This window comes from Scophthalmus maximus, chromosome 4 (assembly GCF_022379125.1).
Source record: "Scophthalmus maximus strain ysfricsl-2021 chromosome 4, ASM2237912v1, whole genome shotgun sequence".
In the NCBI taxonomy this organism is placed as follows: domain Eukaryota; kingdom Metazoa; phylum Chordata; class Actinopteri; order Pleuronectiformes; family Scophthalmidae; genus Scophthalmus; species Scophthalmus maximus.
In genome coordinates this window covers 14,857,086-14,873,925 of record NC_061518.1, presented here as the reverse complement: position 1 = coordinate 14,873,925, position 16,840 = coordinate 14,857,086, and the positions used below count along the sequence as shown (strand labels likewise).

The window sequence follows — 16,840 nt, the reverse complement described above, 5'->3', positions numbered from 1 at the left end:
GTTCAGGTAACATCTAACAAGTAGATCCTTCAGTTTCTGTACTAAAAACAGTAAAGCAATAGTGGCCCTAATCTGCTGCTGTAGCAAATTTGAATCATCGTACATTTCTCTTAAATGTTGTAAATTCTAACGTACTAGCCAAAAGAAAGTGTATTCTTCCTTTTGCTCTTACTGTCAGTTACATCAGTTAACTTGACATCTTAGCCTCACATACTAATGGTGCTAGCGGATGAATGGATGCAAACTTGCAAGAACTTTGGAAATCAGTGCCAAGGCAATGATCTGTTACACATTTTGTCATTAAGCCAGTAAATGTTTGTGTTACCAGTCATTAAACCTAAGGGCAAAGTTGTGTGAGGCAGTAAAAGTTGGATAATTTATAGCTGCAAACTTTAATATTTCTCTCCAATGGATTGACAGCCAAAACAGGCTTTCTCTCTCGACTTAAAAAAAGAAAAATAAACATGTCAGAATTCAAATACCATACACTTGAGAGGAAAACCCAATTAGCAATGGCAATTGCAGAATGTCTCGACCAATTTCCTTTCAATCTGGTGAGTTGTCAGCATGCTATACTTTTCTGCTGACACACAAGCGTTAAGGAGGGCAGGAGGAATTTTAAACTGTGACACAAGACACACAATACATTTGTGGGAATGTATTGTGTTCCCATATATATATATATATATATATATATATATATATATATATATATATATATATATATATATATATATATATACATAATAGATGTATAACTTGAATGCTAAATTCTTCCCAGCAAATTGTTTGCATTTTATTCTGTCTTAGGTTCATGTGTGTATACGTGGAGACAACAGCACAACAACCCAACAACCACCATAGGTGTTGTTTATTCAATGAGTGCCAGGAAAAGATGGAGGCTTGTCTGAGGATTTGTATTTTCCAGAGGGCCATTCATATCTGTGTCAGAAAGAGTCCATCAGGGTGAGAGAGTCCCTGACTTGGTCAATGAATATTATTGCTCAGGCTTGCAAGTTGTGCTTTTGGTGATGAAGTAGGCTATTTGCTTGTGTAATGCTCGTGATTTGCATGAACTTGTAGTGAGTAAGATGGAAACTCTTGAGTGTTCAGCTCAAGCACCAGAGGTGTAGGATATTTAAAGTAAATTCCAAACGCAAACCGAGTGAATCTTAACCTCATGTATCAGACTTTATCTCTGTGTCGGTGTTTATAAGTATGCAAATGTAGAACATGACATGCTTTAAATCCATCTCACTCAAGTCACTGATGATGTCCATTATTAGGAAATAAAAAAAGTTAATCATACTCTACCCAGGGGCAGATGATCCTCTGGCTAATGCATATCTCACAGACACTGGACTGAGAAGTTTGCAATTAATTATGAAACCTATTCACTCCATCAAAATGTCTTGGGAGCTGCCAACTGTTGGGTTTCTTGTAATTAGTAAGTGATGATGAGAAATATTGGATCACATCCTTTGTTTTGATCCTGCTGAGACTTTCCACAGATGACTGAAGACTCGATTAAGGCTGAAGGGAATGAGATTCTACTTTGTACCATTTCTTTTTTTATTGATACACTTATTAAATGTTGAAACAAATAAGATTGCATTTGTTTGTGTGGAAGGTTTTTGGGCTGATAGAAGCCCTGAGTAGCAGATGATGAATATGGTAGCCTGGAACAACAATGCTCTACATTTTTAATCAAATGAATTTTGTGTTGTATAAGATAATGTGCTACACCTTCAAACAAAATAACTCTTCAAAATTTCCAGGTCCTTTAATCGCTGTTGCTAATGTGTTTGGGGCTATTGTGTTTGGTCCTTGTGGTTTTTTCTTTACCAGTTGCACAAAGTGCCTGCTCATAACGTATGAATGGTTTAAAAGCTGGTTTCAATTCCATCCAATCATATCAGCTCCTCTGATCCTGTTAAAAGCATCACTCTCAGCTGCATGACTTACTGACACTTGTAATGGAGCAGACCGTCCAGACTGTCCTCTCCTAAGAAGAAACACACATTCTTATCAGAGAGGGACAGAGTTGCACCACTTTTACAGCCACACACCGCTCTCTACTTTGATATTCTATAATCACGTTATGGTGGAGTAACACATTTTCCTCAGCTTCAAAGCGGAATCCTACAACTTTGATAAAGTTTTTGGAGGCTAGGTTGATTGAAAGGAGGCCTTTTATTAAGAAATATGCCCCTTGTATGTACGGACATTCAGGGATATTTATTCTTGTTTGTTCCAGAGAAATCTAGAGGGGGAAAGAGAGGGACTGAGACTGTTATGTTGTTTCTGGGTTTGCAGGTGCAGAACATGAAATGTGCCCTTTTCAGTAGTTATGAGTCACGTTTTGACAGTTCAATTTGTTCTGCAAAAGCCTGTCGAAAGACTAAATTGTGGGCAATTGTGGTTCTTTTTTTGGCTCACTCACCAGAGATCCTTGTTACCTTCTTGGACATTGCTAGTTGTGATATATCTGTTTCTAAAGGTCTTTCAGTAATATTTGCTGGCTCTGTTCCTCATCAGCTCCTTTCTCTTCACCTTCTTCTGGGAAAATTGGACGATGAAAACCTTTGTAAGACAGATCCCATTAGAGTTAGATGGTAAACACAAAAAAAGGAAATTCAAAGTAAGGCAGCTGGTGTACCTTAGTGGGTTACACCACTCTCTTTGGTATAGATAAGATAAGAAGCCCTTATTGAAGACAGGGGTTCTATTCCCAGTCAGAACCTGGCTAAAAATCCAGTTTGGGCCTTCGGGCAAGGCCCTTAATGCTACCTACCACCTCTGACATGTAACTGATTATTGTAAGCTGCTTTGGGCAAAAATATCAGCAAAATGAATGTAATGTAATGCAACTTCAAAAGCTACATTACTGTCACTGCGCTGATAACATCTATACCTAACTAGTGTATCATAAAAAAAGAAGAATATTTTTCACTATTTGTATTCACCAGAGAGCCTGAACCGAAAGTAGCACCTTAACTTTTTTTCCCACTTGTCAACATCTTTCCAGCTTTTTCTTTTAAGTTTACAAGTGCCTCCCAATATATTATTTAAGATTGACTGAAGTGTTTACTCAATAGAGTAAAGCTTCCCTAAGTATCCTGTACTGTGTCAGGTTGTGAAAACGGCCACAAAGAGGATAAGTGTGTAATATTCATAGCGCAGGCACAGTCCATCACTAACATCCTTGCATCTGAAATAGGATTAGTCTGCCATGCCTATTATCAGCCTGTCAGATTTGCTGTAATGAAATTCAATAAGAGAGCAAGAAATCGGGGATCGCCTAGGGCGGCTGTGGTTCAGCAGTAAGAGCGGGTCATCCACTAATTGGAAGGGCTGTCGATCCCGGCTGCTTGGGCAAGTGTGTGTTTTTCAACAGTGTGTGAATGGATGCGTGACAGAGACGTGTCAGAAGCCCTGTATGAGTGTGTGTGAATGGGTGAATGTGACCTGAGAAAAGTGCTCAATTTATGATTTGGTTACAGGAGCAAAACGTTTCACCAAAATGTTTATGATACATGTGGAATTCTATTTTGCTATTAGATGCAAATGAAACAGATTACTTCACACCTGAGACTGTCACACAGGATTGTCAACATCTCTGATATGTCAACTTCTGAGCTGGACTGTCTGGAGTTCAGTTACTGAGACCATTTCTCTGTCCCTCAAATGATATTTGTACCTGTACCGTGATAAGAGAGTGAAAAACAAGTCTTCAATTGATCTTTGTCATCACTCACATGTGATGCATAATGGTTCAGTATTGAAGTTTTGTCTGAGATTGAGCTTTTTTCTTTCTATCTCTTTCTTTCCTGTAGGGTGATGACGTCCTGACAGTCATCAAAATGAAAGCACAGTGGCCGGCCTGGCAACCACTCAATGTGTAAGTAATACATCTTAATTATGACATATAAATCTGAATAGATTATATAAAAAAGGTAATCTTAGATTGAGTCAAAGCAAGCAAAATTCAACACGTCAAAATTGAGCATTCGATAACGTGTACACCAACATATTTTAATGGGAAATTAATTATTTTAAATCACCATCACTTTGTACAGTAAAGATGTAAATGGAGCTCACACTTTATAAATGACTCTCTACTGTAACTCCAAACTCCTTTGTCTCTTGGAGAGTAATCGTGGCCATATGGAAATATTTATTCGGCAAAACATTGATATTGATAGATTGGACACAAGGGCGTATCAGGTCTTCTAATGTGCTGCATTATAAAAATAATATTGTTAATAGTAAAGAGGTTGAGTGTGGGATTACAACCCCTCTCCTTTATCAGCGGGCTTTACAACAAATAATTTAAAGTTCTTGTAATGTATATATGTTCCACTGTCACTCATCTTTAAGATGATGTGCTCTTGTGACACTTTATGTATGTCCACTGTGATGGATTAACTTTTTTTTTTTAATTCTCTAAATGCAGATTTTTTTAAAATATCGTAATAAAATAATGGCGAAGCAACCTCTCAAAGGTCGGAAATCAGTCTAGAAGTATTATGGCCTTCAGAATGGGTCCACGTAAAGGAACTATCAATTGCAATAGTAGCTGAAACATATTCAACCACCACCACTTAATAGGAATTATGATACCACAGGTTCTGAGGCTTTAAGGATTAAGACATCAGAACATAACAGAGGATGTTAGTTTCCAAAGTTGGGTTCAGAGCTCGTGGATCAGTGAAAGCGCAGCTCCAAAGGTGTCCTGAAACTGCCCGCTACAACATGCTTACAGTGTGAATGCTCATTTAGCCCTAAATTCACTGCAGCCATCCCATCTCTTATTCATGAGAACAACAAAAAGCTTGTTGGCTCAGTTTGTACAGAAGAACTTCAGTGGTAAAGGCCTGTTCTGTGTTCTTTCCTCGACCACAGGGCCTCAGCCTCGGCCGTGTTCAGTCGCCAAAGGGGAGAACACAGCCAGGAATAGAAGTAGTGATATCCACCAGGGCCAATTAGCGTATTCTGTGCCGTACATCCAACCAGTTAATTGTTTCACACGCTGATTGTGAATAGCACATGCGGGAGGGTGTCAGAGCAATTACATTGGTTTGGAGCAGGGAAGGACTTTTATGGGTTTATAACAACATGGAAGTGTCCTTACCATGGAAGTATACTGAAGAAAAGAATTAAGTAGGTTCCACTCAACCAACTGAAAGATGCACCTTTTTAATCTTCGAGAGTCTTTAGAGAGTTCATTAGCTTTATAAGATGCATGAAAAATGCATGGTCTGCATGTTTCATTGTTGCATGTGTGTAATAGTTTCACTAGTTAATTATCCCCTATACCTTGTGAGAAGACTGGGGTGCAATTACACTTGTGATGCCTCTTTTTTAGGTCAACTATGGGGTTTTTGTAATGTGTATAAATTGTATATGTACTGCAGCTTCATTCTGTCAAATTAAGTAGTTCCTCTTAAAACAATCTTTCAGCTTCATTTGACTATAAAGACCAAAAATCATTTCTGGAACTAATGAATGAATGAATGAATTAATCAATACTAATGGAAATAACAATGAACAATGACATTTTGTGGCGTCCAGAGGGGCGTGGCTTGCAGAAGCCGGGACTTCCGAGGGTTTTTAGGGCTTTAATGTAGTTTGACATATTCATTTAAGTTAAGTCATCATTATGTGTTCTAATTCTTATTCCGTTATGTTATAAATGTTCTCTGTGTTATTTTTTGTTCATTCATACAAAAGTCTCAGGTGAGGACACCATGGGGTGAACAGGGTGGTTCTGGTTTATCGCAGCCCCCCGAGTGTAGAGGAGGGTGAACTGAATGTGTGAAAGCTTTGTGTGCAGTGCAGAATTAACGCAGCCTGGGGAAGAAAGCAGAGTTTTGTTCTCGTGTCTCAAGTTAAACTTACTGCTCGCCACAATGTAATGAAAACAAATGAGGGTTGTGTAAATTTTGAAGTAACATTTCACAGCTAATCATGTGTCAATCCAAACTATAGTGGTCTATGTTGTCCACTAAAACTATAACCACTCTGGCACCACGAGGCATTTCGACATAATCACTACTGTTCTTTTATTAGGCCTGTTCTCCAGTGTCTGCGTGTACCAGACCAGCTCACCTGACCACTGTGTACACGACCTTAAGATTCACTACCATGTCATTTTGCAGATCAAATACACAGAAAGAAATCAATTTGTTTTACATATAAACATAATATCAGTTAAAAAACTGATGCTATGATCCTGTATTCTATAATCACTATCTCTGTCAGTCCATACAAATAACTCAGCCTTTGATCTTCAAAAAGCCAGTGATCCTAAAATAATGTAGGTGAACAACCAGTAAGAGTCAAGATCTATAATGGCTTCCTGGCCGCATAGTTGTCTGTGGCTGTTATTGTTTCTGTCTATCGCATCACAGGCTGAAAATAGTGCTTTTGGCTACAGTGGGAACAAGGGAAACTCAGGATGCAGTAGGAGTAAATACATTTCAACTGAAAGAAACTAAAACAAAAATTGTGCCTCATCCTCTGGACCAATTCTAAAAGTTGAAAGTAATGTTGTACGTGAGTGTATGCAGTAGTGTGGTGAAGGAATGTAGCTCGTCTTACCTCACTTCCTGTGCAGAAGCTTCTAGAAGCTACTGTACAACTTTTTTGCAAACTAGAAACCTATGAAATGTAACATTGTGGTTGTCTTGTGCTGCAATAATTGATTGGGGATCAGGACCGAAACCATCCCAAGCACTGCTTGTCTGTCTGCATGACAATGAATGTCCTACAAAATAGTTACAATTATATTTGTTGACCATTTAAATAAAACATGTTTTTTAATAGCACACTCCAGAGCCAGTTAATTAAAACATTTTGAGGGTGGGAGAAATGATAAAAGAAATTGGCCAATCATTTTTTTTTTTTTAATAATGAAGTTGATCTTTTTTTTTACTTTAATCAAGTACTGAAGTTTAATTTAAACTTAAGCAGACCTTACACATCAGAAGACACTGATTTTTCACCCTCACAAATGTTTTTTGGAACAGTCGAATGTAAAGAAAGGAATGAATAGAACCAAATACCCATGTAGCAAGACCATGAATCCAGTTAACATTCATACCAACACATCTTGAAAAATAAACCTGCACACATTTCTAAACTACAAACATTTTGGAATAACACACATATTGGATTGGAGTTAAGGTATCAAGGGTCTTTAATATATTCCTCTTTTTTTTTCTTTTTTTTTTACCAGAAAAGGCTCTCCTTTTCTGTCAATTTTGCATTCCTTATTTGTCCTGTCCAGGTGGCTGTGTGAGATAAACCTCAGACCTGCAGTACTCATGGAGCAGAGGCCTGGGAGAGTAGAGTCAAGTTATGTGTTCCCAGTGGATAAGGACCATTTTACATCCTCAGAGGCCATCATCATTAGCGGGGTGCACAAGGGAAAGACTGAGTTGGCTAAAGTCAAATGGATTCATACGGGCATGATGACAGCTGTAAAAAGGAATCACTGGCTAATTGTCAGCGTGTCGACAAGAATCTCGCCACTCCTAATTAATCTAGTACTGGCTGGGAAAATTCTTGTAATTGCTTTAGCTGTCAGTCATTGGTTTGAGACGGATGTTGGCCCGAGCTGTGTTTGTGTCATGTGCTGGAGCTGAGCAAGTGTGAAGTGTCCTTTAATACTGTAAGACGACGAAACAACTGCAGGGCCCTTGTGTCAGTGACATAGTTTCCCTGTCAATGCCTAATGTAAATGCTGAATGTTACCAAAACTTTTATCTTTGTTATAACAAAGATGGAGATGCTCCAATCCAATCCAAAAAATCAATAAATGTCCCAACTTGTAAACTTGATTATCATAAACATTACTTCATTTCTCTTTTGTGTCTCCAATTACATGCGTTTTTATAATTTCATGAATGCGAAATTCAGAAATGTATGACTCATGGCCAAATGCATCATTAGGTGTTTTGACGGGCACATTTTTTGTGGGCCGCATGTTTGAGAAGAGCCTATTCGTCATTTCTCATTCTTACTCACACTTGAACTCGAACTGCTTCTATTCACTCAAAGGCCCCACCTGCTCTCTCCTCAGACGGGCCGCCCCTTCAGCTGAGTTCTCCGTGGACCGCACCCGTCACCTCATGTCCTTCTTGACCATGTTGGGGCCCAGTCCAGACTGGAACGTGGGTCTGTCTGCTGAGGACTTGTGTACCAAGGAGTGTGGCTGGGCCCAGAAGGTGGTCCAGGACCTGATCCCCTGGGATGCAGGCACTGATAGTGGGGTGACATATGAGGTCAGTATAAGACCATATACTACACATTTAGATATTATTACTAATCTAAAGCACTCTAACCTATGTAATTTGCTCCTAAACATGCAAACTGAACTTTTCTTCATTTTCTATCACATATGTAATTGTGTCATGATCATTTAATATATGTTAAGGGTTTTCTAGGATGGTGTGTTTTTAATTATATTTTCTAAAATGTGGATTTTCCATATCACTTGTCAATTGTCATTTAAATATTTTTATGAAACAGTCTTTTTAATTTTGAATGAGTCAACAATTCTCATTATTCTTATGATGAATCATTATTCTAATCAAAGTAATTGTTGGAAAAAGGAACTTGATGATGATCCTGCAGGAAAAACAGCAGTGTCCCTCATGTAGTAAACATGACTCGTGTAACAACCCCACAGTCCTGGTGCAGCCATAAACTTTTGCAATTCTCTCCACCTTTTGCCCCCTGGATAACCCCTGTCTTCACTCTCATCACCAGCTGAGTCTCCCCTTCACGCTCACATATTTAATCTTGTCATTATACCAACCTCTTCATCTGCCTGTCTGCTTAGAATTGACTTTCGCTCCCTGTCTCACCTCTTCACATACTGCCAGTCTGTAACAATTCAAGTGTCATCACCCATCCAATTCTCCTTTACAAGCCTTGAACGTCTTCCTCTCCCGCCATCACCCAGAGGTTGTGTCTGTTGCGAGCTCAATGGCTTCAGTCGCCCCTAATGGATTAGGCTGTGTGTGTGTGTGTGTGTGTGTTTGACCAAACTCTATGACTACTACATGTGTGAAGCCTTTGGCTGATCCCTCGGAGCCCAACTGATGAACCCACTGAACTGAGCTCTCTTGCTTGTTTTGGCGGTCTTCAGAAATGATTTAACTCTTTCTTTTCATCTTCATCTCTCTCACCCTCCCACACACAGCTACGCTTTGTGCACTACTCGTGTGTTCACTTACAGACACTTTGTGGCCTCCATGTACTAAATCAAAATGCACCGTAAGGGCATCAGGAATATTTGGGGAACTCTCTGTTTGTGTTCTGTGTAACTCTAAACTCTAGACTATTATGACTAGACTAGTTGCCATGACACAGCTCACTGTACTTCGAAACCCTCAGCATCATATAGCCACAATTTGGGCCCTATCGTCCTTTCTTCTTCGTGAAATCTTACTCAAACAATAGAGAACATTTGTCTGAGAATGTGGACAGAATGGTCAAGTATCACGTTAAAGCTTTGCACAAAGATCAGTGAAAGAAAACCCTCTATATCCAGAAATACACTTTGCAGCAGAGGATGGTGAAACTATGCTATTCTGGTGGTGTCGTGGGACTTTGGGTCACAAAGTTGTTAAAGACACAGGCCTGTAACAGAGTAATGACATCCATCCTTTGTGCCATTACTTTTACTATATCTGTTAATTAGTGGCCAGTCATTACCCCTCTCCCTATTTCCCTCCGGCTAGTACAAACACAAACAGTGCTGCTCTCTCTCCATGTTTTTTCTGGGTGGCCTCAGTGGGGGGTGAAGGATGAGCTGGTCTTCTGCCTCCAGACAGCCTCTGGCAGTGGCGCTTCTATCAGCCACATGCTGGCAGACCTTTACTGTTGACTAATAAGAGCATCTCCCTTGTAGACTAAAGCACTCCTCACCGACTTGTCCTCTGTGTGACTTTTGTAACTTGGAGTGACTCTGTGCTCATCAAACTTCTGCAAAGGTATATTTCAAATAAATCCTGGCTCCAACGATCCACAGCTTTGAGGCCCACATGCTTTAATTTCTTATTCATCTCTTTTTTTTTGTGTGCCTCGTTTAGTCTCCCAACAAGCCCGCTGTGCCCCAGGACAAGATCCGGCCCCTGACCAGTCTGGATCATCCACAGAGCCCTTTTTATGATCCCGAGGGGGGCGCTATCACTCCTGTGGCCAGGGTGGTGGTGGAACGCATTGCCAGAAAGGTCAATCTGTTTTCATACCTGTCAGCTCTTGGTACAACTAAAAATACTTGGTAGATTTGGTTGGCTAATGATAAAAATGCAGGGAATGACATAATGGCAGCACATTTCTTCAGATATAGTAAATATTCAGACTGCAATGTAGTATTTATGATTTATAACCTTTAGGTCTTTTCTAACAATACTTTACATGTAGTCAGAGATTTCATAGTTTTATTTGTATTTTAAGGTGATCATCCTCTACATTTATTTCACTGCTGTGCCTCCTCTTTATGCATTCAGCATTCACACACAGCCCTTATTGATACTTTCTCTTCTATACTGATAAATAAACCAGATTTGACTGACATAGAATACAATTTGAATACATCTTAAGGTACCAGATCTTATATGCATTAAATATGTTGTTATTGTGAAGTATAGATGCCTTTAAATGTTTCTAAAGCAAAAATTGAGAAAGAGTACTTTTCTTCATCAGAAGATACAATGATGAGTTCAACGCAGTCCATCAACAGAGAAACAATTTCAAAACTTGAGAAAAATTTATACAAGTTTACAAAAAAATATTTATACTATGAAATGTTAGTTGTTGGTTGTTGTTTTTTGTTCAGGTAAGTTATGCTTACAAAAATAAAATAAAATATTCCAAGATAGCGCATTGTGATTATAACCACTTCCTTCATGTCATAGCAGTATGTAAGGACCATAGTTTGACTAATCACAACCAGAATCATAGTTTACATATCAACAACATTGTATTCCATAATATTTCAAATGTCAAGTGATGTCACTCCTAATCGAGCACAGGGGGGGACAAGTACTTAAAAACCTTATGACAGGTATAAAAATTTACTCTCTATGAAATATAAACATATTTTATTTATTCATAATCTAGTCTGATGGATATTGAAATTCCCTGGGAACTGCAAACCAGAAAATCATAGAAGTTCCGTATTCCTTCGGTGACATCTAGAGGCAGATTGGGGAATTTCTGGGAAAATAAAACGCAGTTTAGAACTTCAGAGTATATGGACATACATTCTTAGGTGTGTATGTCTTCTTCCTGTGTATCACCTACCACAGTAGAGAGAATTTATAAGTCTTTGTTGCCTTCTTATTTACCTGCTTGCTGCCACTGTTATAGTGTTCAGAAGAACATTAGAAGGATTGAGACAAAAATTGGTGGAGTATTTTAGCCACATCAGTGTGTAACTGTGTGTCCACAGGGCGAACAGTGCAACATCGTGCCGGACAATGTGGATGACATTGTAGCGGATATTGCCCAGGAAGAAAAAGAGGAAGGTCTGGATCCTGTGTCCTTTTCTTTCTCTCTCTCTCTCTATCACTCTTTAGCATTAGAAGCGTAGTTTGCAGCGGTAGGCTATTATAGTATTTTTAATTCATTTTCTTGTTTTTGCTGTCTTTTAAATGCAATTTAATGTTTCCCTTATTGTTTTACTTAAATTGTTTTTAATTTTTCTATGCCTTTGTAGAGTACTTTGACTAGCCTTTTTTATTGTCTTTTAGATGCAATTTTAATGTCTTCTTAATGTCGTATTTTCATGTATTTGCTTCCCTGCTGGGCACTCTGACTTGCCTTGTGTCTGAGTATTAATAACCTTGCCCCGCCATGCCTTCCCTTAACCATCCTGCAGATGATACCCCTGAGACGTGTATCTACTCCAACTGGTCTCCATGGTCCGCCTGCAGCTCAGCCACTTGTGAAAAGGGCAAACGGATGAGGCAGAGGATGCTGAAGGCCCAGTTGGACCTCAGTGTTCCCTGCCCACACACCCAGGACTTTGAGCCCTGCATGGGGCCTGGATGCAGTGATAGGGGTGAGTGTCTCTCTAAAGACTGAGCGACACTGTGTTTGCCAGGGGAAAAAAAAGGATATTATTCATTAAATATAAATGATTAAACGACGTGATCAGGAATCCGAACTTGGTTGCACATTAAGGTTAGATTTTTCTATCAGTTGAGATAGGCCTTTTATTCCCTGTTAATGGCAGACAGATTGTTCGCTGGTGGTTAAATATTTTTGTCATGTTTTGCACTGTGAATGCTGATCAAAGGATAAAACTAAGGGCTAAACAGGGGAAAAAGATATTAAAACATTTTAAAATCAGGAAATTATTATAAAATACACAGCAATAAGATTAGAGTAAAGGAAGAGTCATATGAACTTGGTGTTGGAATCAGTTAAAAAAATACATTAGAAATACATACCAACTGCTGACTTAATAATAATTCCTGACATTTTTTTTTAACTCTTATTTGAAATTGAAATGTGTGTGAGGTTGGGGCAAAGACAGTTTGGAGATAACATGACTACTGTCCTGTTCTCGGATTTCTGCACAGAAACAGACAGCTGGTGGATTACTGTGAGGAACATAATTCTGGCGCGCTGATATTTAATTCTCAAATTATTGCCATTTGTTGCTTTTTGCTGTATTGGTGGATGTTTGACAAACTCACAATTTTGCGTTTCCTGCCCAACTGTTGTGCCGTTGAAGTCACCAAAATCACTGACGTCTCCTGAAGCTTGCTGACATCCTTCCCTTTGGCCTTGACCCTTTAGATGCTTCCACCTGTATGATGTCAGAGTGGATCACCTGGTCTCCGTGTAGCTTGTCCTGCGGAATGGGCACACGTTCCCGAGAGCGCTACGTTAAGCAGTTTCCTGATGACGGCTCAAACTGCACCGTGCCCACAGAGGAGACTGAAAACTGTGTGGTCAATGAGGAATGCTGTAGGTTCCTACCCTTTTCATTCCATTTGTCAAAATGCTCCATCGACACAGGTTTATTATACTATAGATCTCATGTAAATAGCCCTGTAAGTTTACCCCTTTACCTTCCCTTTTTTGGCCTTAGCTCCCAGCAGTTGCCTGGTGACAGAGTGGGGTGAATGGGATGTCTGCAGTGCCACTTGTGGTCTTGGCATGAGGAGGAGAGAGCGCATGGTGAATATGCCTCCAGAAGACGGGTCCATTTGTGGGGCAGAGGTGCTCGAGGTGGAGAAGTGCATGATGCCAGAATGTCGTGAGTAGCAGCTTTTTCAGGACCACAAATCTCCTGACACCTTAAATCTGGTGAAAAGTGTCCCATTACCCAACTTGGCATCCTTGAGTGAGACAATCATACACATTGTTCACCTGTCTACTTTCTTACTGTAAATTTGTATTTGAAATCAAAACACAAACTGATCTATTCATTCCAGCCCCGATGTGTTACACATATGTGACCACATTATACCACCATATGTTCTGTAATTCACTGGCTGTGTGTGTGTGTCACTGAAAGACTCCTGTTGTGCACAGACACTATTCCCTGCTTGCTGACTCCATGGTCTGACTGGAGTGACTGCAGTGTGACGTGCGGGAAAGGTCTGAGGACACGGAAGCGCACGCTCAAGTCCCCCGTGGAACTGGGAGAGTGTACAGAAGAACTAGAACAGGTGGAAAAGTGCATGCTACCGGAGTGTCGTAAGTAATAAGCATCCCTATCTCCACACTCGCACACTGCACATGTATGCAAATATGTCATTTTAATGATGGTTGCTATGCAACCTGGTGTCTTGGTGCAGACATGCATACAGGGCAGGGAAAGGTCTCTGTCCTATGTATCTGTTTTAATTTGACAGTGATGTAGAGCTTTCTGGTGTATATGAAATGTAACAGGCGAGTCCATATGCAGTATTTACATTTTAGCTGGAATTAGAAAATGATTTGACAGACATGAATGAGGCCTAAGAAGGGATGTTAATCCAAAATTTCGAGGTAAGAGCTAAATTGAAATATTTTTTAAAAATTCATGGGATCTGTGTTCTTTTATTAAAACATAATATTTGATGATGTACAGTATGTTGATTGGGTTTCCAAACGTCCAAACCTAGATACCAGTATTGGCTTGAAACAACAGCATGGTTCGGGTAAAACTTTTATTCACCATCTCTGTTGTCTTCTGTTTAATTCTGTAATGGATGTTCATATATTCTGCCTCCTCAGCCATTGACTGCATCATGTCAGAGTGGACAGAGTGGTCAGAGTGTAACAAGTCTTGCGGGAAGGGTCATGCGATCCGGACACGCATGGTGAAGCTGGAGCCTCAGTTTGGAGGAAACCCCTGCCAGGAATCCATCCAGAGGAAGAAGTGTAAGATCAGGAAGTGCACCCGAGGACAAGCCAACAGCGATGAGAAGAAACGACGCAAGGAACAGCGAGAAAAGAGGAGGAGCAAACAGGGCAGAGTTGAGGACGCCTCTGAGCATCCAGGTTGGTATCCACCCTTATTTCTTCCAAACACTTAAACACCACACAGATGATAAAAAAGAGAGAGAGAGTCACATGATTCTGACAGCCTTTCTCTTCCTCTTTCCTGATATTTATCTTTAGGGTGTAAAATGAGGCCGTGGTCGAGTTGGACGGAATGTACCAAACTGTGCGGTGGAGGTATTCAAGAACGGCTCATGACAGTGAAGCAGAGGTTTAAGACTGCCCAGCTGTCCAGCTGCAAGGACAGGAAGGAGATCAGGGCTTGTAATGTGCACCCCTGCTAGGAAGGAGTAGGGGGACCAGGGTTGACGTGGACAGCGGGCGGGCGGGGGCTGGGAACAGGGCAGGGCACGGCACATGGTTATACAATGATCCAATGCACTCTGTACAGGGCTGAAATGGCACATACTTGAATCTGTGTTGGTTAAGTCCAGAGCTCAGGTCAGTTGTCGTCCAGAGAAGACAAACCTTCAAAGACACCTCTGGAAAACTCTGGATTTAAACTTGGCTGATTCTTCTGTGCTTTCAAACTAGCTCTGATACACATACGGCTCTTTTGCAAGATTACTGTAAACTTGTTGTGGTAAAATATAAAAATATGATCATGAACTATGAATTGATTCAATAATAAGATAATGAACTGTTATATCTTGTGGTATCCCTCAGTAGTACAGTATATTCCAGACTTTAAAGCACAGGTGCCCAACCATTCCAGTGTTTTATATGCCTTCAGTTGTTTCTAGGACACAAAATGCCCAGTTGACTTTCTACCCAGCGATATTGTTGTAGACTCACCACGATCAAGACATATATGATTTGGAGCATTATTTTTTTGCTGTGGAAGTTTTTGATAAGAATGTGTCCCAAGATTCTCACCAAAGTCTTGTGTAGATGTTTTCTAGATGTCTTCCCTTCCTTTTCTTTATCTCTGATCCTTTAACATATTAATATTTTGGAATAATACCGCCTTTACAATAAAAGTAAATGTGACAACTTGTCACTTGCATCTGTCTTTTTATTTATTTATTTACGTTTTACTTTTTGTGCAACTAGATGGCAGTAACTACTTTAAAACCTTTGCCTTTTAAAAGGAAGCTGGTCATTTCTGAGGCTGCTTGTTCCAATGTCGTGCTGACCTAATCTCTTTCTCTTTTAGATATATAATAGCCACGAGGGGGCAGAGTGACAAGGACGATACATTCAAAAACAGAGATTAATTTATGATAATTTGGTGAAAATGAAACGACAGTTTGCAGCACCTTCTCATTCATACAGTCGGGAGATCATTGAGGTAATTTTTTCTTTCTACATCTTGCTTGCTGTAGCATGAAAGAATCGGCCCCCACCCCTGCTCTCTGGTGCAAAACTCGGGGGGAGGGTTAGAGTCAAGCTTTCCTCACTGTGGAGCTCGGGGGACAGTGGGTGAAAAATTCAATACACACATCACAATGCCATCCCTGTTTCCATGCCAACACAACTACACATGGGGGAAGCTTACACACTCGGTAGGCAATAGAAACATGGAGTGTGGGGGGGGGGGGGGGGTTTCTATAGGCTTGATTGAGCAGTTAAAACAGAAATACCTGCGGAGACTATGATAAGAGGTGCATGGTTTTAAAAAGAAGAGAGAAATGGATTAAGGATGTGTGTTGGTTTATCTTCTTATGTAATCTAATTGGAAACCCCTCTGGACCGCATCCAGTCGAGTGCGGTGCAGTTATGTATCCCAGCTGCAGCTTGAAGATCAGACTCCGACTCAGACTGGAAAACATCTCAGAGATGCAGTTATGCAAGTCGACCGTCCACGTCTCTGTGATGTTATAATAAGCTTTCTCTGTCTGTAGACATTGATGAATATTTATATTCAGGGGGCAGGCCACACTGCTGACATGAAAATGGAACCTATTCGTCGTTGAGCCTGTTTCCCGATATGTTTCAGTTACTGTGAGAAAAACAAACACAAAACATGAGGTCCCATATATGGGGAAAGAGGGACTCAAGCATCTCTTCCACCAGGGACAGGCAGCTTCTTTGAGCATCACCCAGCTGATCCATCAACTTTTGATAGTTTTATTTTTGTACCTCAGTGCAAGATTCATGTCCTGTATAGTACCTTACTGCAACAGCCTGTCCTTATTTTAGAAATGCCTCCGGCGCAGCATTTTTTTAGTGGATGCAGTGTACTGTACAGTGGGTTAACGTATGACAGTTTTAACAGTAATGTCATCAAACACTGATCATCAGTCTCTAATATAGTATGTAAAACTTCAGATTTTGCATCTTGGTCAAACCCTTCAAGTCACAGGCCCAAATCTGTCACAGA

At 40.1% G+C, this 16,840-nt stretch overlaps 1 protein-coding gene across 1 annotated transcript in view; it reads left to right on the top strand.

The window, feature by feature from the left end:
• Nucleotides 1–15,517, top strand: part of spon1a (spondin 1a) — a 50,298-nt gene extending 34,781 nt beyond the window's left edge. Inside the window, exons 7-16 of the mRNA XM_035629257.2 lie at nt 3,837–3,901; nt 8,087–8,288; nt 10,104–10,244; nt 11,468–11,543; nt 11,897–12,079; nt 12,823–12,993; nt 13,118–13,285; nt 13,564–13,728; nt 14,251–14,517; nt 14,638–15,517. Of these exons, the coding sequence (XP_035485150.1) occupies nt 3,837–3,901; nt 8,087–8,288; nt 10,104–10,244; nt 11,468–11,543; nt 11,897–12,079; nt 12,823–12,993; nt 13,118–13,285; nt 13,564–13,728; nt 14,251–14,517; nt 14,638–14,801 (1,602 nt within the window). The 3' untranslated portion in view covers nt 14,802–15,517. The remainder of the gene's footprint in view (nt 1–3,836; nt 3,902–8,086; nt 8,289–10,103; nt 10,245–11,467; nt 11,544–11,896; nt 12,080–12,822; nt 12,994–13,117; nt 13,286–13,563; nt 13,729–14,250; nt 14,518–14,637) is intronic.
• Nucleotides 15,518–16,840: the final 1,323 nt, after the last annotated feature.